Source organism: Scatophagus argus, chromosome 13 (assembly GCF_020382885.2).
Source record: "Scatophagus argus isolate fScaArg1 chromosome 13, fScaArg1.pri, whole genome shotgun sequence".
Lineage (NCBI taxonomy): Eukaryota > Metazoa > Chordata > Actinopteri > Scatophagidae > Scatophagus > Scatophagus argus.
Window position 1 is genome coordinate 405,001 of NC_058505.1, and position 22,258 is coordinate 427,258.

The 22,258-nt window shown below is 44.7% G+C and overlaps 2 protein-coding genes and 1 long non-coding RNA gene across 3 annotated transcripts; 2 read left to right on the top strand and 1 right to left on the bottom strand.

The window, feature by feature from the left end:
- Positions 1-151: 151 nt before the first annotated feature.
- LOC124068799 (armadillo repeat-containing protein 1-like) lies at positions 152-5,160 on the bottom strand. Its single transcript, XM_046407289.1, is given in 6 exon segments — positions 152-2,302; positions 3,326-3,400; positions 3,719-3,835; positions 4,348-4,537; positions 4,773-4,864; positions 4,978-5,160. Coding segments are annotated over 6 exon segments (849 nt in total). The 3' UTR covers positions 152-2,110.
- Positions 5,161-7,030: 1,870 nt separating this feature from the next.
- On the top strand, positions 7,031-10,702 carry LOC124069385. Its single transcript, XM_046408529.1, has 6 exons — positions 7,031-7,880; positions 7,977-8,327; positions 8,854-9,133; positions 9,326-9,507; positions 9,705-10,364; positions 10,562-10,702. The coding sequence occupies exons 1-5, from the start codon at positions 7,826-7,828 to the stop codon at positions 10,088-10,090; spliced, it is 1,254 nt and encodes a 417-aa protein (XP_046264485.1). The 5' UTR covers positions 7,031-7,825; the 3' UTR covers positions 10,091-10,364; positions 10,562-10,702.
- Positions 10,703-13,981: 3,279 nt separating this feature from the next.
- LOC124068820 lies at positions 13,982-15,083 on the top strand. Its single transcript, XR_006844981.1, has 2 exons — positions 13,982-14,890; positions 14,981-15,083. It is a non-coding gene; the product is annotated as an uncharacterized LOC124068820 (long non-coding RNA).
- The last annotated feature ends 7,175 nt before the right edge of the window (positions 15,084-22,258 follow it).

Sequence of the window (22,258 nt, forward strand, 5' to 3'; positions counted from 1 at the left end):
TTTATTTGTCTTTGTTCAAACTCATTTTTCATGTTTGTCATTGCTGCCCTGCAGGTCCTGCTGCACTTTCACTGGACGGCCACACGGGGGCGACTGAAAACGTTGCTGAGACAACGCGAGTCTCCACGCAAAGAAGTAAAACTCAGCTGAAATCGTTCAGACAGTTTTATTCTGTGAACAAACTGTTGGAATCATCATTACAGAACAGACTGAACAGCAGCACACTGATGAGGATGATGAGGATGATGAAGAACACTCACGTCGTGATGTCAGGTTTCAGGGAACAGCTAAAAAAAACACTTCAATAGAAAATATTGATTAAAATAAAAGAAAAAAAACAACTGGGAGCTGTTCAGTAAATGTCCTGAGTAGAAGACAGAAGTTCAGCTCATGCAGGAACAGAAACTGATCAATACGACCTTTGATCATCTGAAACGCCGGCTCGAACAGAAGACGACAGTCCGATGCTGGAGGGCTTCACTGTTCATTTGAACTGCTGTTAGGAGCTGCGTGTTGTCTGCAGCGTGCGAGTCAGCCAGCTGACGTCACCACGACAACCCGATGGCCAATCACAACACACGGCGGTCAGACCGGCTGGCCAACCGTGTTGTTGTTCAAGCTGATCTGAGGTTCGCCGTGCTGCCAGGAAACCGCAGCAGGTGGAGGAAGGTGGAAACCGGGTGGAAACCTGGTGGAAACCGGGTGGAAACCGGGTGGAAACCGGGTGAACCCGACTGCTAATCACCTGATTTTGGTTTGCTAAATGAATTAAAAACAAACAGCAAAGCAAATGTTTTGTAAACTCATCCAACATGTTTGTCGTTTGCCGTGTGTCGTCTGCTGACACAACAGGCTGCTCAGAGTGTGATGGGACAGTGTGTAGGTGGAGCTGTGAGCACACCTGGCAGGTACACAAACGCACAAGAGAGCAACAGCATCACAGGAGGACAGTACAAATCTGTACCAAGTCATCAAAGGTCCTTCTCATCTGATTGTCTCCTGCCGTGAACGAGACAAGCAGCAGGTTTTCTGGAGCGCGAGCTGCACCTCGAACACAACACCAGCCACTTCAAAGAAGGAAATGAATTCCCGTTGAATCGTTTCAGAGCAGTAAATACTGACTGTGTGAACACTCAGTTTGTCTTCGTGGTTCTTGTCGTGTTCCTGAATTCTTTGTAACTTGCTCCAGTCATTCAGGTGCAGGTTTCTACTCTACTGAAAACCTCCACCTCAGACTAAAGTGTGCAAATCAACCTGCTGACTGTGAGACTTCGCCAACAAGAAGGAAAATAAAAGCAGGAGTTCAGCAGAAAGGCTACAAGGATGTGGCTGTAAACATGAAGACCAGGTCGCAAACACAAAGTAAAGCACCGTTCAGTCGCTGATCTGAGGTCAGTCCTCAGAGTGAAGAGGACTCGGCAACCTTCTGTTCACCGTGCACCTCCGGTAACATCACAGGAAGGATCAGTTACTGTCTTTACTCAAAAATGATGACAAGCAGCCAGACGGCTGGCCAGCACTTCGCGAGCGTGAGAACTGATCTGAGGTCAGGAAGGTATTCTGGTCCCAGCGAAGCACAAATCCTCCTCCTCTCAGGATCCATCAGGACAGCCGTTCACTCCAAGCAGTCCAAACGAGCACAGCGTCTGCCTCGATGGCTTTTCGTGGGATTAAGGTCTTCTTTGCTGTTCTCTTGAGTGTGCTGGCTGTTTGTCATTGTTTTTGGTATTTTATGAGTCCTGACAACTGAACAGCAGTTAGCTGAAAGTGAAGAAGCAGAACTGAAGGCACAGCCGACGTCCTTTACAACACATCAAACTGCAGGAAGAAAAGTCAAATAAATAATAAAAAGGGAAAAGACGGCCGTCCGGTGGAGTTCATTCTAGCCTGTTGGTGTTTGTTCGTGTCCCTGCAGGACACTTCCTGTCAGTTAAGACAATTTGGTTAGGAACAAATGGACCCGCTGTAACACAAACGTCAAACTAAAGCCACAATCCAGCTGTTCGTTGTTTGTTTGTCTCTCCAGCTCAGCAGTGATTTTGGCAGCTGGTCGACTTTGGTTCTGAGAGGAGATGTGAGGTCTAAAGGGGGGGGCGGCAGCCCAGCAGGGTCACCAGTAGAAGGAGCGGGACAGGAAGTTAGTGGCAGCACCAAGCCAACTGGTCCCTTCCTGGCCGGACCCCACCCGGCTCACCGCCTTGTCGGGCTCCTGAGACGGACTCTCGTCCTCTGGCAGGTAGTCCGGCAGGTCCACGTTCTGCTCCACCTCCACTGAGCCGTCCTCCGCCAACGGGATCAAAACCTGGAGACAACAGCTTTTGTTGGACAGGTAGAAATAAGGCAAAACTGAATAGCTGAGGCTGTCTGTTAAATCCTCACTCACTAAATCCTTCTCACGGAATCCCACAGGGACGAGTTTTGGGTCCTCTTTGGATTTCACTGCTCAGAAATGATGCGAAGACAGTCTGCTTTACTGACGGCCTTTCACATGCAGATTATTGTCCTGAACTACTGTCTCATGAAGACAAAAAGACTGCATGTGTCTGTCTGATAACAGAGACACAGCACATTGTTTTATGTTCCTATCTTGCATTTCTGATCCACATTTGGAAACCAGAAGCTCACCTTTAGCTTCTCAGTAGGCGGTTAACGCTGGAGAAGCTGTTAGCACCTGTGAAAACATAAGAACTCACCTGGGCTTTGGACATCATGAGTCGATGCTTCAAAAGTTGTCGCTAAAATAACCCAAAAGACAAATGTTTAGCTAAGACGCTACATTCTCTGATTGATGATCAGCCCTTCTTATTCTCACTGGAGCTGTGGTCTGGTGTCACTCTGCTGCCCCCTCCTGGTGTAAACCATCACTTCAGCTCTTTTCATTTTTATACGTGACACTTAGCATTAAGTCCCCTGATTGATGATCTATAATCAGTACAGAAATTATTAATACCTGGTTTAGACAGACTGCAGATGTACTCAAAGTCTGTCTGAACGTTTGTGTTAACATCCCGGACTGCTGTGCAAACAGAAACATGTCTTCACAGGAGACGTTAGAGCAAACACCGATCGTTAACTTACGTCTGCTTAAAAGTACATCACAGTCTGTTATAACCTTTGCTACGTCTTACAGATGAGAAACAGACGGAGCTGAAGTGTTTCTGTGGCAGAATATGTAATGGAGCTACGTTTCAGTGGCTGAAGACTCTCAGATGATTCACTTCAGTTTGCTGTCCTTTAGCTTTTCCAGCTAAATCAACAAGCTGACCTGTCAACACGTCCACGTGATTCCAGCACAGAGCAGAAAACTCCACCGAGTGAAACTGACCTCATCTCCGTCTTCTCCTTTCACCACCTGCTGAGCCTTCATCACCTGAGTGGACGCGATCGCAGACGCCAGAGCCTGAGGAGGGCGACACCCGATTTATTCCCAGCAGACACGCGGCTGCGAGTTTCCATAAACGTGATTTGGTTACAGACTTTTCCAGGATGTTGTGCTGTGTTTATTTAAAGCACTTAAGAATTGCAGGTTCAACGTTGTCTTTTATTTAAGCACAGTTTCACTTTGCGGTTTCTTTTCTTCGACATTTAACTATCAGATAAAATGATTAAACTAACTCTGTTTTACTAATTTATGAGATGAGCTTATTAACGGCAACGACAATTTGACAGGAAGCACTCGGAACAGCCGAAACGATTATTCAGCGTGAACGTGTCTCACCTCAGCCTTCAGGTCTGATCGGATCCGGACGATGCACCTCTTCACGGTCATCTGGAAGGTGAAGCTGATCACTCCTCTGATCTTCAGCAGAGCTTCCTCACACAGACTCCTCCGACTCTGACCGGGAGGAGGACGAGGAGGAGGAAACAACTTGTTACCGTCAGCTGGTAAAGTGGACACAGAGAAACTGTCCTCGTGTGATGCTGACACTGATCCACTCTTAAAGCCTCATTCAGACAGGAAGAAGCTCACAGCTGGAGGATGAAACTGTGCTGAAGCCACAGGGTCTGAAACAGACCTTCTGCAGCAGACTAAGTCCTCCTCAGGGGGCGCTGGAGAACTGAAGTGAAACATGACCACGTGGACATGAGGCACACGTTTATATCGCCCCATGATATCATCAGCACCTCTGCTGAGCATCAGAATAAACATCCAGAAATCATCCTCATGTTTCCAGGATTTCTGCTGGATCAACGTGAACATCTGTGGCGACGCTGTCAGAATGAGGCTTTAATTGAAAGCAGCGCTGGATCAACACCAGAGGCCTCGGACTCGAACCAGTGCAGCTTTCACACGATGATACGCTGATGATGAATAAATGATGTCATCGTTCCGGGTCTGGGGCTCACCGAGTCGTCCAGTCCGTCGATCTGGAGGATTACGGTCTTGGCTCTCTTGTTGCTGGAGCCCAGAAAGAACTGGGCTTTGCGGCGGCTGCTGACGGCCTCTTCGGTCGACTCGGCTTCGGCGCCGCCGGATGCCTGCAGGAGCTCGTAGATCTCAGATGCCAGCAGCTTCGTCTCCCCGGGGGTGGTCGATCTGACGGCACAACGAGATCAAACTCAGACTGCGTGGGGCAGCAGGCCTCCACAGAGATGACAGCAAAGGAGGACAAAGTAAAGCTGATGTCCTGCTTTTACCTTCACTCAGCACAGATGTGATGGGATACTCAACAGCTGCTCTTCAGACACACCTGAGCACCTCAACACTTTGACTGCTGATACAGTTTTTATGCTTTTCTGTTGTCCATCTTGTCCTTCACAGTTTTACTCACTTCTGCATGACGTTCTGGAGACTCAGCATCATCCCCAGCTCCCCCTTCAGCTTCTCCCGATTGGCTCGACATTCCGCCAGGTAACGGATTGCCTGGGAGCAACAACCAATCAGAGTTAGCCTGACAACAGCGGGATGAGGTGGAGAACCTGAACTCTGCATCTGACATTTTTCAAACTGCTCGTCTTGTCAGTGAGGCGGCTCACCAGCAGGGCGGAGTAGACAACCTGAGGGTTGGTGTGGTCCAGGAACAGGATGAGTCCTGGCAGGCAGCCCTGGTCCTGGACGATGGCCCTGCGATTCATGGGGTCCGCGGCCAGGTCCCTCAGCTGGTTGACCACGGCCAGGGGGTCCGGCTCGGCACTCATGGCTGACGTTCACTCACCCATACAAGAAGCAACTGAGGACAGCAGCAACAAACAGACAAACATGAATGCGACTTTGTGACACGTTCAGGGCCTCCACAGCTGGTGCGGACACTTCGCCGCCGTCTTCATCACAACAAGGCCTGCAGGTGTGGTCCTGCCCCTCAGTGTAGTCATGTGGGAAGAGGATCACTTCACAGACTGTATGAACACCAGGAACACAAGCAATTCTTCACACGTCCATATGCACATGTGAATGTTGTACCGAGACAGACATGAGGAAATGTGAGCCTGATGTTTGAACAGTAAGCGACACACACATCAGCAGCCCTCACAGGTCACAAGGCACCAACGAGGGCTTATTCTAACCCTGCAGGTTACACTCAGCACGTGTGGTGAACCGACACCAGGTCACTCTCTTTATCCATGAGCAAATTTATTCTTTTCAGTGGTTCTGCTTTACTCACAGTGCTCCCTGTTCAGCACCTGTCACTGAATGGAGGAATAGTGTGTGAAAGGGCAAAAACTCCCTGCAGCTGGTTTCTTCTTCTGTCTACCTGGACATGGTTTTAGTTTCTCCTCTGGCCCTCGGAGACCTCAACACACAGGATCCACCTGAGTCCGGATTTATCACCATGTGGTGTCCACACTGGACCCAAACCGGAAATCTGTGCATTTAATGTTGTTCTGCAGCCAATACAATTCTGTGTACATACACTTTAGTACTAATCCCATCCTGAAACACAAACACACACACACACACACACAGTTCACGGCGTGAACACGTTAAACGTTTCTATGCCGCGGAAACCACAAACATGTCCGGGCGTGTGTACGTGCTCTGGGACACATTTTAGCATAATTTTCGGTGGGTCCTCCAACAGACAGGACACGGTGATGTGCTAAAGGCGGCGGGTGTTGTCACCTTGTCACCCCGGTCCTCAAACAGCGTATTTAGGATCGGGTTCTCTGAGCTAACCCCCGGGGGATGCTAATGCTAAACGCTCACCTCTGACTGGGCACCGGCACCGAGCAGCGGGCTGACGGCTAACGTTAGCGGCTAGCTGTCCGGTTAGCTTCTCCTCCGTGAGTCTCCGTGAGCAGATGAAAACCTGCGGTGACAGCTAACGTATTTGAAATAGCAGCTGAGGGCGGGATAAGGTGATCCAGAGATTATGTTTGGCTGAACTTCGATTAAAATGACGGTTATGGTGCTGTTTTGAGTGAGAGTTAAATTAAGGCGATTCTTCCTGCTGAAAAACAACCAGTGCGCCGACGTAACAACATTAAGGCCTGTGATTGGATGGCTTGCGGCCACCTGATGCTGCTGACCAATGAGCTGTTGTTCTACACGTTAAAGGGCCCACGCCCTGCAGGAGCCATTCAGGATCAGTTGTGGTGGTTTGACTGTATGAAAACTGTACTGTGGTGTTCTCCCATCAGGCTTATCAAAGCGTCAGCAGCCGTGATTCAGTAAGAAATTAGTACAGAGGCGCAGTCTGTGCCGTTACATTAGAGGTCGACCAAAATGAAAAACGCCTTTATTAGAAAGACAAATACATTGGAACACATTTTCTTTTTATCTGTGCATCTGCTGCGTCATAATCAAATAAAAACGCGTAATAAAAGGACAACCATTAAGCTGTTTGTCTTTAATAACGGAGCTGGTGGTTTTTACAGTGATGTGAAGGCTGCCTGCTACACCTGAGTGTCCAGCAGAGGGCAGCACACCTGACAACACTGAATATAAACACTGACAGGAGCAGTTTCTTCTTATTGTGAAGGGAGAACCACTGCGTCCCTGCTGGATGATCAGGACTGTGGAGAACACTGAGTTGATTAAGGCTCCTTTTGACCAAAGAGCAACATAACCCATCACTTTTACTGGTGAGTATTTGATTATTGTTTTTTAAGTGACTTCCCAGCATTCAGCAAACGTCTGCAGCCACACTGACACCTTTAGTGAGTACAGGACTGGTACGGAATACCGTGGAGCTGCTGATAAGTGATGGGTTCCTCTGGTGTGTGGGCAGACCCTGGATGAAATGGTGGATGTGCTGCAGTGACAGACTGTGAGGCCCACAGCCACAGCAAACCCACAGAGTGTGTACTAAAACCCAACAGCTCCTTCACTTGTCAGGAACGTTGCACATGTTCTGAACATGTTTAATTTCTTAAGATGCCTCTTAAAAATGACAAAAATATCAGACTTCCACAAAGAATTTCAGAGTTTAATGACACTTGCATAATTCCTATTAAAATACTTGATTGTTGATTGATTGTTGATTTGATTTCACTTGGTGGCTAATTTAAGAATAATAAATAAGACTTCGGACACGCAAAGAGGTAATTAACGAATATCTGTTGTAAATAAAATGATCACTTAAAATTCAGCATGTGGCTTCACTCCGCTGCAGATCTATTTTTAAGAAAAGCAAAACTTATTCGCCTCACTTGTTGCGTGTAAAAAAATCCACACTGGAATCTAAAATCAAAGTGCAATCAACATTCAACTACAAAATTTAAGGAAAGCGATGAAGAAGCGATCCTGGCAAACTGTTCCATCCAGTCAGCCGTGGTCTGACCAAAGTCGTGTAATGAAGCCTCAGAGCAGCGAAGAGACGAAGGGAGGAGCAAAGCTGTGACAGAAAAGACAGAAAGTCCAACACAAACAGCTTCTGTCTCAAAGATGGCATCACGTCACCTGGGTCTGTGTTCAGTGTTGGTCCTGATCACGCTGACAGGTAGGCGACATAAATAACCGGAACAAATAGAATATTCGTAATTCACTTAAAAACAACACTGGAGCATTAAATCATACAGAGTGATTGTTTCTTCAGGCGTCAGCTGTGAAGAACTGACGGCAGGCAAGACTGAAGAGTCCAGATTAGAAGACAGCTCCGTTACTCTGTCCTACAGGTACAAGAAGACTATAACATCTGGGGATGATTTCTTCTGGTATCGACAACATCCAGGGAAGCCACCACAACATCTGCTGTACATCTCAGGGCTCAATATTACAAAACCTGCAGAGTCTCTGAAATCAGACACGAAGTTCACAACTAAACTGTCTGGAGACAAACATGTGGATCTTCAGATCTCCTCTGCTGCAGTGACAGACTCTGCTCTGTACTACTGTGCTGTGAGGCCCACAGTGACAGCAAACCCACAGTCTCTGTACAAAAACACAAGCTGACACACTGACAAGCTGCTGGAAGCCTTTTTTCCACACTGTTGGACTCAACTTTTTACCTCCACTAGAGGGCGACATTATCAAGTAGGCGGTGCACTACTTCTGCACTGTGTTCAACCATTGTGTCAATAATAAGTGCTGCTGTGAAGAGAACAATTCTCACACTGAATGTTGAACAGCAGCTGCTTTCTCCTGTTGCTTTAAACCTTGTTGTACAGATGGAACTTTGGCTGTGGATTATTCTTGCTGCTCTTTTCTTTGGTGAGACACAAAGAACAACAAGTTTCCTTTTAAATCAGATGAGACGACACATTAAGTGATTTTAATGTTGAGAAAAACACATAATTTCCAGCCTTTTTTACCTTTAAACTAGCCTGACATGAAATGGTTAAATCTGATGAGTCTATTCCACATCTGTGTGTCTGACTCTGTTTAAATATCTGTTCAAACTGACTGACTGCTCTCCTTTAATCAATCATCTTTATTGATTCTTCTCTTCATCTGCATGTTCTCTTCTTCCCCAGAGTGTAAAGGACAAGACAAAGTGAACCAGCCAACAGAGGATGTCATTGCTACTGAAGGAGACTCAGTTACACTTGGATGTACATTTGAGACAAGTGACCCAACTCCAACTTTGTTCTGGTACAAACAGGAAGTAAACGGTTATCCAAAGTACATGCTGAAATGTTTCTCTAAAACAGTCGATCATGCTCCAGAGTTTGAAAAGGACAGATTTAATGCTACAATTGAGAACAAGTCGGTTCCTCTGAAGATCCAGAAGCTTCACCTGTCTGACTCTGCTGTGTACTACTGTGCTCTGCAGCCCACAGTGACAGGAAACACCAAAACTCTGTACAAAAACCTTTGGAGCAAAGACAACAGAATACTCCACAACATCCACTAGAGGGAGTCACACACTGTTACACTGCAGTGGGATGTGATGGTAAAGTCCAGATTGTTTTCTCTCAGAGCTTCAGAAATGAAGATCATTTGACATATGAGTCTCCTCCTACTGACTGCAGAGGTGCTTCATGGCAGAAAACTGTTTGATTCCAGCTGTGAACATCAGACCAAACACAACTCACAGAACTTACTCATACTGAACATTCAGTTCCAGCCTTTCACCTCAGTGAACATGGAAAAACTCTCTGCAGTTTTGTTCTGTTTAGTCCTCGTAGGTACGTATGTTTCTGACAGGAAAACCTGAACTATAAAGACATTTTAAAGCAACAAACATCCTGTTTGGGTTTGGTTCAGAATTCTAGATGTCATCAGTTCATCACTAATAACTGCTTACTGCACTGATGACAAAACAATGATGGATTAGTGACTTTGGAACAGAACTCCACAGATAACATGTTGTTTCCTTCATTAGGTAACACCTTGGAAGATCAAATTACTGCCAACAGAGCTGAAGTGACTTCATCAGAGGGCCTGAGTGTCACTCTGTCCTGTAACTATTCAGTTAAAGCTCAGAATCTCCAGTGGTATCGACAGGATGCTGGATCAGCTCTTCAGTTCCTTCTCCTGATTACTGATGCAAAAGAGCCTTCAGTGGTGGAAGCAACACCTCCACACCCTGGACTGACTGTGAACCTGAATGAGGAGAGAAATCGAGTGGATCTGCAGATCTCCTCTGCTGCAGTGACAGACTCTGCTGTGTACTACTGTGCTCTGCAGCCCACAGTGACAGGAAACACCAAAACTCTGTACAAAAACCTTTGGAGCAAAGACAACAGAATACTCCACAACATCCACTAGAGGGAGTCACACACTGTTACACTGCAGTGGGATGTGATGGTAAAGTCCAGATTGTTTTCTCTCAGAGCTTCAGAAATGAAGATCATTTGACATATGAGTCTCCTCCTACTGACTGCAGAGGTGCTTCATGGCAGAAAACTGTTTGATTCCAGCTGTGAACATCAGACCAAACACAACTCACAGAACTTACTCATACTGAACATTCAGTTCCAGCCTTTCACCTCAGTGAACATGGAAAAACTCTCTGCAGTTTTGTTCTGTTTAGTCCTCGTAGGTACGTATGTTTCTGACAGGAAAACCTGAACTATAAAGACATTTTAAAGCAACAAACATCCTGTTTGGGTTTGGTTCAGAATTCTAGATGTCATCAGTTCATCACTAATAACTGCTTACTGCACTGATGACAAAACAATGATGGATTAGTGACTTTGGAACAGAACTCCACAGATAACATGTTGTTTCCTTCATTAGGTAACACCTTGGAAGATCAAATTACTGCCAACAGAGCTGAAGTGACTTCATCAGAGGGCCTGAGTGTCACTCTGTCCTGTAACTATTCAGTTAAAGCTCAGAATCTCCAGTGGTATCGACAGGATGCTGGATCAGCTCTTCAGTTCCTTCTCCTGATTACTGATGCAAAAGAGCCTTCAGTGGTGGAAGCAACACCTCCACACCCTGGACTGACTGTGAACCTGAATGAGGAGAGAAATCGAGTGGATCTGCAGATCTCCTCTGCTGCAGTGACAGACTCTGCTGTGTACTACTGTGCTCTGCAGCCCACAGTGACAGGAAACACCAAAACTCTGTACAAAAACCTTTGGAGCAAAGACAACAGAATACTCCACAACATCCACTAGAGGGAGTCACACACTGTTACACTGCAGTGGGATGTGATGGTAAAGTCCAGATTGTTTGCAGTGGTTGTAACAATGATGGATAACTATGACCCTCAACAATCACCTCCACCAGGCCAAAAGTCCAATCTTCTGTTACAGCAGTTCTCAAACTTTTTCCCTGTCAGCAACATAAAACTGTCAGTTGTAACACCACAAACCCACATTTGAGTCCACCATCATGTTCTTCTTGGTTTTGCTTTTCCTTTGAGATGTTTTATTATATAAAATGTGACACCAATCGCAAAATTAATACTCCATTTTCAGAGGCCCCCTGCAGTCCACAGAGCTGAGTGTCCTCAATAGATACAGTCCCTTAAAGCTTCAGCCTCATTGGGCCAACCTTCCACTGTGTGAGAGACAACTGGTTGCCCTTGTATGAAAGGTTGGTACATTGGGAAGAGAGACACCAAGTTATGGTCAGATTCTTATGGAGAACCTGTGAAATTTATAAGATCCAAAAGTAAAAATGACATGGCTCATAAAATACATTACAAATGGTAATGATCAACCGTGAAACTGTCAAGGGGAGAATTTGACAAATACAGTCTCCAGTGGGCAGGACTGTGACCTCACAGCAAGAGGGTTCCAGGTTCAAATCCCAGTCTGGGCCCTTCTGTGAGGAGCTGGTATGTTCTCATGTGCCTGCGTGGGATTTCTCCAGGTACGCCACACATGAAGTTAATCCAGCATCAACAATATTTGATGCTGGACTTTCCCATCATTATCAGCTGACTTCAGTTGTACTGTGATTAAATGTGTCCTTTCTTTCTACTGCCTTTTGTTCCTTTAAAGAATAGATTATACTTCAAAGCCCCAGCCAAGGATCTGAGGCTGTGCCCTGGCTTATTGGGAAGCAGCACTGCAGCTGGAAGCTAAAACCTGCTTTAACGGTGATCAGTAAACTCTTAAAATCAATACTAAAACAGCCTGGTAACCAGGAAAGCTAAAACAGGACTGATCTCATCTTGTCTCCTTGTATTTGTTTAAAGCCAAGCAGCAGCATTTTGCACCAGAGGAAGGCATGAAATTGCTTTAAGGCTCAATCCTGAATACAATGAATTGCAATAATTTGACCTTCTTGAGATCAGGCTGAGAGGAAAGACTTTATGTTTGCGATGCTCCTTAACTAACACAACATGAACAACATTTTTAATTTATTGATTTAAAGAAAGGACACGTTCAAATATCATGATCAGGTTTCTTTTGTGTTTTGACCGTGACACACGACACCCGAATCATCTCCCACATATTCTGAAAATACAAAAAGCACTTGATATCAGACTCTGAGGTCACATCTGTGAAATATTTAAGATCGAGTTTCGAAACTAAAACCCACAAAATCATTTACAAACGATCAACCATGAAACCATAAAGGACAGAACTCGACAAATGGGAATAATCTCCTGCTTTGGAGCTGAAAGTCAAGACTGCAGATGACGTATCAGCAGTGACAAACACACAGTTTGTCAGAGCTGTGAGGAGTGTCAGGGTTTCAGTGTTCTTCCTCTCTCCTCCCCTCTCACTGCAGACATGAAACGCTGGCTGAGAAACATCCTGATTCTGACTCTCTGTTTAGGTAACTCTTTAAACTGACTGACTGCTCTCCTTTAATCAATCATCTTTATTGATTCTTCTCTTCATCTGCATGTTCTCTTCTTCCCCAGAGTGTAAAGGACAAGACAAAGTGAACCAGCCAACAGAGGATGTCATTGCTACTGAAGGAGACTCAGTTACACTTGGATGTACATTTGAGACAAGTGACCCAAGTCCATATCTCTTCTGGTACAAACAGGAAGCAAACGGTTATCCAAAGTACATGCTGAGATGTTTCTCTAAAACAGTCGATCATGCTCCAGAGTTTGAAAAGGACAGATTTAATGCTACAATTGAGAACAAGTCGGTTCCTCTGAAGATCCAGAAGCTCCAGCTGTCTGACTCTGCTGTGTACTACTGTGCTCTGAGGCCCACAGTGACAGGAAACACCAAAACTCTGTACAAAAAACCTTTGGAGCAAAGACAACAGAATACTCCACAACATCCACTAGAGGGAGTCACACACTGTTACACTGCAACTATTCAGGCTCTGCTGACAACCTCTTGTGGTATCAAGTCCAGTTCATCTCCACAGCTTCTCCACAGAGTCACTTTACTGTCAGACAGGGTTGTGATGTGTCAGGAATCACAGCCACACTTGACATTTTATTCAGACTTCTCTTCATGATAAACTCACTCCCAGCATCTCTGTGGGAATCTTTGCTGCACAAAGTGGCACATGATCAGACACCATCAACATCAACCAAATCAAACATCAGCAAGTGTGTTGATGATGTGGTGCTGATCACAAACAACAAAATCAATCTCCATCAGAAAGCCTGGATGAATGGAGAGATGAGGGCTCCATCCAGACCCAATGAAGCTGTCTTTTGGACAGGTCCACCAATCAGCTGTGACATTGTTACCACTGACAGGTCAAGTTAAAAGCATTGATTATGTTGTTACAGTGGCACCTGGCAGTGGGTGGGACATATTAGGCAGCAAATGAACATTTTGTCCTTGAAGTTCATGTGTTGGAAGCAGAAGAAATGGACAAGCATCAGGATTTGAGTGACCTCGAGAAGGACCAAATTGTGATGACCAGACGACTGGGCCAGAACATGTCCAACACTGCAGCTCTGGTGGGAAGTTCCCATCCTGCAGTGGTCAGGACTTAATGAAAGTGGGCCAAGGAAAGAAAACCAGTCAACTGGCCACAGGGTGAAACCTCGGGTCCTGCCATTCATGTGGACGATACGATGACATGCAACACCCACCTAAATGCTGTTGTTCGCCAAGTACACCCCTTCATGGAAACGGGTTCCCTGATGGCAGTGGCCTCTTTCAGCAGGATAATGTGCCCTGCCTCGCTGCAAAAATGGTTCAAGAATGGATTGAAGAACACAACAAGGAGTTTGAAGAGTTGACTTGGTCACCAAATTCTCCAGATCTCAATTCAGTCATTGGAAAAACAGGTCCAATCCAAGGATGCACCAACTCACAATTTACAGGACTTAAAGTATCTGCTGTTGACGGCTTGGTGCCAGAAACCACAGCAAACCTTCAAAGGTCAAGTGGAGTCAATGAGATCCCGGTTCAGGGCTACTTTGACTGAAAAATGGAAACCACCTCAATATTAAGCAGGTGGTAATAATCTTATGGCTGACTGGTGTAAATGTGACAGTTGAGTGATGGGAAGGGACTGAAGGTCCAGAAGCATCTGGTGTACTCGTGGAGAATGGAAATGAATGTTGCTGATGAAGTGGGAATGTGGCTGGAGGGAGGGACAGAAGGGCCAAGGCAAAGCAAAGACATCAGCTGCTTTCTCCTGTTGCTTTAAACCTTCTTATAAACGTGGAACTTTGGCTGTGGATTCGTTTTGCTGCTCTTTTCTTTGGTAAGACACAAAGAACAACATGTTTTTATTCTTCTTCACATGTTTTCAATCATTTCTTCTCAGGTTAACTGTAATCTATCTGATAATAAATATTAAAGCGGTCACAGCAGATTCACAACAATTAGCACCTTTTACATGTCAGGGAACAAAGTGGCTCCTCATCAGATGTGAAAGAGGAAACCCGTCAGCTGAAATATGTCATGATGACGACATACAAGACAAGTTGTACACGGAAAGGAGAGTGTCAGTAGGATGTGTTGAGTGTCAGGTTGTCAGTCAGGGGAACAACACAGGGCTGTGAATGAGCCCTGTCACTGTGATCAGGCTCCTCCTTCTAATCCACCAACTTAGTGTTGATGAAGACCAAACAGAGAGATCACAGCCTTCTTTATACTCGCTGGAGCTCACAGTTACTCAGCACTGCAGACATGACGCCTCTGTTCACCTCACTGTTGCTGGCTGCTATGTGCTTTGGTATGAACACAACTCTGTTTCTGTGATATCAATCCAACACTGACATGATTCTTTAACAGCTCACTGATACTGTTTGCTGCTGTTTTACAGAATGCAGAGCACAGAAAGACAACGTGCTGCAACCAAAAGAAGATGTGACTGCTGCTGAAGGAGAGGCAGTAACACTTGGCTGTCAATATAACAGCAGTGGAACCAATAATTATCTCTTCTGGTACAAACAGGAGGGAAACAACAGCCCCAAATTCATACTGAGCCGCTTTCCAGGGAGTTCAGGGAACACACCAGACGAGTTCAAGGAGAGGTTTTCATCCACACTGGATTCCACCTTAAGATCAGTTCCTCTGAAGATCCAGAAGCTTCAGCTGTCTGACTCTGCTGTGTACTACTGTGCTCTGAGGCCCACAGTGACAGGAAACACCAAAACTCTGTACAAAAACCTTTGGAGCAAAGACAACAGAATACTCCACAACATCCACTAGAGGGAGTCACACACTGTTACACTGCAGTGGGATGTGATGGTAAAGTCCAGATTCTTTGCAGTGGTTGTAACAATGATAGAAAACTATGAGGGCACTTGAGAACAATCACCTCCACCAGGCCAAAAGTCCAATCTTCTGTTACAGCAGTTCTCAAACTTTTTTCCTGTTAGCAACATAAAACTGACAGTTATAAGACCACAAACCCACATTTGAGAGAGTTTTGTTCCAGGGTCCGCCATCGCATCCTGGGTTGGCTTTTGCTTTGGGATGTTTTATCATATGAATTGTGAGACCAATGGCAAAAATAATACTCCATTTTCAGAGGGCCCCCTGCACTCCAAAGACCTGAGTGTCCTCAATAGATACAGTCTGCTTTGTCCTGTTTTCTAAAGTACATATGTATTGTCAGTCCACTTCAGTATATTATTCACCTGAACACCAAGGTATTTGTAAGGTTTCACCATCCCAATAACCAGTATGTGGGTGTTCACTGGTGCAGGAGGATTTGTCTTTGTGGAAATCCACCACCAGGTATTTGGTTTGCCTCAGTTGATCTGGAGCTGGTAGTTCCCATATCAACCCTGCTGAGCTCCAACTCTGTCCCTGAAAAGCCTGGAGTGTATGGTATTGAAATCATAAAATATGATTCTTGCCAAACTTCTAGTCTTTTCCAGGTGAGACAGGAATCACTGCAGGAGGTTAATGACAGCATGATCCATCCCAATGCCAAGCTGGAAGGCAAACTGTGTCTATCAACAGCTTCTCCAGCCTCAGGCTCAGGTTGAAAATACGTTAAATGATCCTGAATAGCTGCCCTGCACAGGACCAGACAAGCTTGGAGCTGATACCATCTGGACCCACAGCTTTTTCACCTTATTTCTTCTGAAGTCCCGCCTTACCTGGGCTGTTGTGAGGGACAGACTGGAGATGGGAGGTGACAAAGCATAAAGGGGTTGGAAATGGATATCAGGAAGTACACAGGAGGGGCACCAGCTGGAGGTTGTAGCGTGGACAACAGGTAAGGTAAGGTAAAGTAAGGGCAAACTTTACTGTCCCTTGGGGAAAACTTGTCTTGGCCAGTAGTGGTACAGGCTGCGGCACAATAAAACAACACAGAATCAGTAAAGTGCTACAGTTCAGCGATGGACGTGGTCTGTAATATGGCACAGTCAAATTTCACAACAAAAATAAAGTGCAGAGTGCACTCTGTACATCAAGCAATATAAAATGGACAAAAAGGTATAATTTAAGAACAGGTAAAACCCTGAGGTAATAACAATAGATAAAGAAACAATCGGTAAAAGCGAGTTTCAGTTAAAAAAAACAACAAATAAATAGATAAGAGACTGGTCACGAAGATAAGTGAATATATGTAAATTGTGTTACGCAGTTGCATAAGAGGAGTTATTCAGACTGTTTGTTAAGAAGAGTGATGGATAGTGGGAGAAAAGAGAGCCTGGCTAAGAACGACCCTATCAAAGACAGACTGGAGGGATGGGAGGTCCGATCCCATATCTCAAGAGGCTATCAAAGATGACATTATAGAAAATCAACTTGATTTCATGTCTGACGCCAAACAGTCTAACTCTATGAAGGAGGTGCAGTCTTTGAGATCATTTGCTGCACAGGAAGTCTCCATGATCGGACCATTTAATCAAGTTGTCCATGACAATACCCAAGTATTTGTAAGAGGTAAGCTGCTCTATGACACTGCAGCAGATTGCTACAGGGTCATGTTTCCTTACCTCCCTTGGATCAAAGACCATCTCTTTAGTTTTAGCTGTGTTTAAAATGAGATTGTGCCTCACGCACCAGTTATTAAAACAAACTATCTAATTCAAATACTACATGGAGGGACAGTTGTCAGTACATAAGAGACTTCAGATCAAAGTATCATCACAGAACTTGATGATAAAGTTATTTGGTGGGCTACTTCTGCAGTCGTTGGTGTACAATGTAAACAAGAGGGGCAAGCTCACAGCACCTTGTGGGACCCCTGTACTACAGTATTTGATATCCGATAACGTGCCATTGACATTTACTTGTTGTGAGCTGTCCATTACAAGAGAGAAGAACCATTAGACAATCAGGACAATCAACCTTTAAATTAGTCAGCTTCTGGACAAGCAAGTGAGGACTAACCATGTCAAAGGCAGAGCTAAAGCCAACAAATAAAATACAGGCGTAAGCCTGGGAGTTCTCCAGGTGCTTGCTGACCAAGTGGGTCACACTGAGAACTGCGTCCTCAGTCCCACATCCCGCCCTGTATGCATACTGGAGGGGATCCAGATATGGGGACAGACCAGGTTTGATCAAGTTTATGACACGTTTTTCATGACAGAACTTATTATTGTGATTGGGCGACAGTCCTTGTTCTCCATGGGACATGAAAGTTTTGGAATTGCAATAATAATGGACTTTTTCCAGAGAGCTGGAACAGAATAGCAATCGATGGATCGCTGAAAGATGGGTGACCAGGCAATGCTTAATTCTGATGAACAAGATTTTAGCAGCAAGCTCGGTTCTATGGGATCAGCCAGCCTAGATAGGGAAGAGGACTGAGAATCAAATCTCAAGAACAAGTCATTAAGGATTCAGATCATTAGCCCACTTATGGTCCAGCAAAGGCTGACAGTAGGGTTCATTGTAACTGGAGATGTTTTAAGGACCTTCCATACTCCCCTGACATCATTCAGCTGCAGCTGTTCCTCCTCCTGTAACAGCTTTGTTCCATCCCTGATCTTCGTCCTCAACTCCCTCTGCACAGTCCTCAGCTCCTCTCTATTTCCTGACCTGAACGAGAGCCTTGATGTCAGGAGTAATCCTGGCTTTGCTGATATCTGTTGATTTATAGGATCCAAAACTAAAAATGACCTGGCTCATAAAATACTTTACAAACGGTAATGATCAACCATGAAACTGTCAACGGAACAACTTGACAGATACAATCCAATGCTTTGGAGCTGACAACCATTGTGCTATAATCCCCCATCTGATTCCAGTAAAGTAACTATTTACTGCTTACAATTTAAAAATTGTGAAATACTGTCAAAATCGTGTGTTTAGTTTTGTTACAGAAAAATTGTAAACGTCCTTGTATTTTTTATTTTATGTACGTTTTTACTCAGCTTGCACTTTTATTTTCCGATCCTTCTGCTGCGGTAACTCCTGCTTTGAAGCTGAAAATCAACTTTGTCAGTGATGTACTTTTTATTTGTCCTTACATATGAATAATGTTGTTTCAGTATCAATGAAGCAATTAATATGGTGGCCATGTGCAGTTATTGAGTATTATATCATGCCAATAACAACTTAACTCAGTCAGAACCTTCACATGTGCTGCCAAGTGTCCATCAGTGTTACCTCATCAGCTGCTTGTTACCTGAAGGAAATGATGTAATTTAGTGAATATCAGCAGTGACAAACACACAGTTTGTCAGAGCTGTGAGAGGAAGGAGGGAGGGATTAAGGGAGGAACAAAACTGGGACTCAAGTACAGAAAAGACAGACTTTCACAGTGCTGTTTCATATGAAAACCAGACAGATTCTCTTTAAGATGCTGTCAGTGAACTTCAGTCTGTTTGTCACTTTGTGTCTGCTCACAATCAGAGGTAGGTGAGATCATTAACATTACAAGAACTTTACAGATTAAAAACATTGAATCATAAGTTACAGATTTCTCCTCCTTTAGGTGTCAGCTGTGAAGATCTCAGTCCAGTCAAAGATGAACAGTCCAGTTTAGAAGACAGCTCTGTTACTCTGTCCTACAGATACAGCAAGAAAGCTGCAGCTGATGATTACTTCTTCTGGTATCGACAAGATCCAGGAAAGCCACCAGAGCTCCTATTCTCTCACTCAGGAACAGGAAGAATATTAATGAGTCCAAAGTCTGGACTGTCTGTTACAGTGAGTGAGGAAAACACTCACATGAATGTTCAGATCTCCTCTGCTGCAGTGACAGACTCTGCTCTGTACTACTGTGCTGTGAGGCCCACAGTGACAGCAAACCCACAGTCTCTGTACAAAAACACAAGCTGACACACTGACAAGCTGCTGGAAGCCTTTTTTCCACACTGTTGGACTCAACTTTTTACCTCCACTAGAGGGCGACATTATCAAGTAGGCGGTGCACTACTTCTGCACTGTGTTCAACCATTGTGTCAATAATAAGTGCTGCTGTGAAGAGAACAATTCTCACACTGAATGTTGAACAGCAGCTGCTTTCTCCTGTTGCTTTAAACCTTGTTGTACAGATGGAACTTTGGCTGTGGATTATTCTTGCTGCTCTTTTCTTTGGTGAGACACAAAGAACAACAAGTTTTTATTCTCTTCTAAAGACTGACGCAAACTGGAGTTCAGAGCAGAAATCTGTTTCTGTCCACACAGTAACTCTGTACACATGATATTTTCCACTGTCTTCTCCTCTCAGCCTCATGAACAATGTTAGTCTAATGGCTTCATTTCCTCCTCTTCTTTCAGGACTGATAGCTGGAGACACAATCGATCCTGTAGGAGATGTGGAAGTCAGCAAAAGAGAAGGAGAAACTGTCACACTCAGATGTTCATATGACACAACAGACGAGTATGTTTACCTTTACTGGTACAGACATCACTCTGAGCTTCAGGCACCTCAGTTTATACTCTGGAAAGGAGCAAGATCACAGAGTGGAGAACATATTCCTGACAAACGATATGAATCTGAAACATCAAGAACATCAACTGAACTGACCATCACAGTCCTGACCCTGGCAGACTCAGCTCTCTACTACTGTGCTCTAGAAACACACTGATACAAAGTGTAGAAGAGGCTGTACAAAAACCTGAACACAGATATGTGACTACTCTTCAAAGAGGAGGGAAGTGGTATTCAAACCACAGCTTCATATCAGATGGATTCTGCTCATTCCTGTTCCATCAGAGTCACTGTGGTTACAGCTGCTAATGAAACACTGTGGGAGGATTCACATGAGCAGCAAATCCACATCACTGACAAACCACTGTGGGCCATTCAGGCTCAATCAGCTCCTTCCATTGTTTAATATCCTTGGCAACATGTTGGGCTCCATCTGAAACAGACACTAAAGCACTGACTAATAAACACTAACTGTGTACAAGCCATAACAAAGACTGACTGCTGCATTATTTCTGACTGACACACAGGGCTGTGAATGAGCCCTGTCACTGTGATCAGGCTCCTCCTTCTAATCCACCAACTTAGTGTTGATGAAGACCAAACAGAGAGATCACAGCCTTCTTTATACTCGCTGGAGCTCACAGTTACTCAGCACTGCAGACATGACGCCTCTGTTCACCTCACTGTTGCTGGCTGCTATGTGCTTTGGTATGAACACAACTCTGTTTCTGTGATATCAATCCAACACTGACATGATTCTTTAACAGCTCACTGATACTGTTTGCTGCTGTTTTACAGAATGCAGAGCACAGAAAGACAACGTGCTGCAACCAAAAGAAGATGTGACTGCTGCTGAAGGAGAGGCAGTAACACTTGGCTGTCAATATAACAGCAGTGCAGCAACAAATTATCTCTTCTGGTACAAACAGGAGGGAAACAACAGCCCCAAATTCATACTGAGCCGCTTTTCAGAGAGTTCAGGGAACACACCAGACGAGTTCAAGGAGAGGTTTTCATCCACACTGGATTCCACCTTAAGATCAGTTCCTCTGAAGATCCAGAAGCTTCAGCTGTCTGACTCTGCTGTGTACTACTGTGCTCTGCAGCCCACAGTGACAGGAAACACCAAAACTCTGTACAAAAACCTTTGGAGCAAAGACAACAGAATACTCCACAACATCCACTAGAGGGAGTCACACACTGTTACACTGCAGTGGGATGTGATGGTAAAGTCTGGAGTGTCTTTAATTTCTGAGTTGTGATGTCAGATGTTTTCCAAATGAAACCACCGCATGTGACTACACAAATGGTCTTGTCTGTTTCTTCCAATGATGGGAATCATAATTAGATACAAAATATGTCAGATCTTTTACTGGCCAATAATTAGGAACAAAGTCTGATGAGTAAATCTAAACTTGTTCTTGTATCATAAAACACAAAGTCTGATGTAAATCAAGAGTTGCTGGATGGTACCTGTGAGGTGTTTCTACAAATGACAAACTACAAAGCAAATCCTCTGAAAACTGAGATAAAAACTGAGAAGAATCCACTCAGGGTGTCTTCTACCTGTACAGCGGTTTGATTCAACATTAATATAAAAACGTCTGTTAACATTATGATGTCAAATGTTTCACTTAGCATCTCAGAAAGGACAGGCAGACAGGCTGGAAATGAATCATGTTCTTCAACAGGCAACAAATAAAAACTTTACAGAAGACCAAAGTAATGTTCAACCAATAAATTCAACTTTGTGGGTGATGATGTTTTGTCAGTCCCTCTCATGCTTTACTGCATCCTTAATGCTAATAAAACTGCTTGTGATGAATTCCACCTTTTATAATTTGTTAACAGCAGCTTTGCACATGCTTTTGCTGCTTCATCTGACTCCCATACTGCCACACTGCTGTCAAACTACAGGCCTGAATCTGAGCCTGGAAGGTCATGTTTCAGCTTTGGGAACAGCCTGAGAAGAAAAGCCAAATGTCATGGCTCAGGGGTCGTCCACTGATGAGGACTGGAGGGGTTTATGACACCACTCTGAGAGACTGTGGGGAACACTGGATGGTGAAACAACAAGAACCCTGGACAAGAGACTGAATGGACGGCAGAAACAGACCACATCAGCTGTTGGAGAACACCAGAACAGGATCAGCCACAGCACCGACTGGAAAGGAGTCAAAGTCATCGAGCACAAGTCGTCCAGCACCTTAACAAAGATCAGACATCGATCAGGGCTGATTTAAGATGTAAAATATC

Excerpts from the sequence above, each read along its gene's own strand:
- LOC124069385 (XM_046408529.1), top strand. The coding sequence starts at position 7,826 with ATGGCATCACGTCACCTGGGTCTGTGTTCAGTGTTGGTCCTGATCACG. Across the intron at positions 8,328-8,853 it reads GTCTCTGTACAAAAACACAA|AGTGTAAAGGACAAGACAAA; the intron begins GCTGACACACTG and ends CTTCTTCCCCAG. Across the intron at positions 9,508-9,704 it reads GTTCTGTTTAGTCCTCGTAG|GTAACACCTTGGAAGATCAA; the intron begins GTACGTATGTTT and ends TTCCTTCATTAG.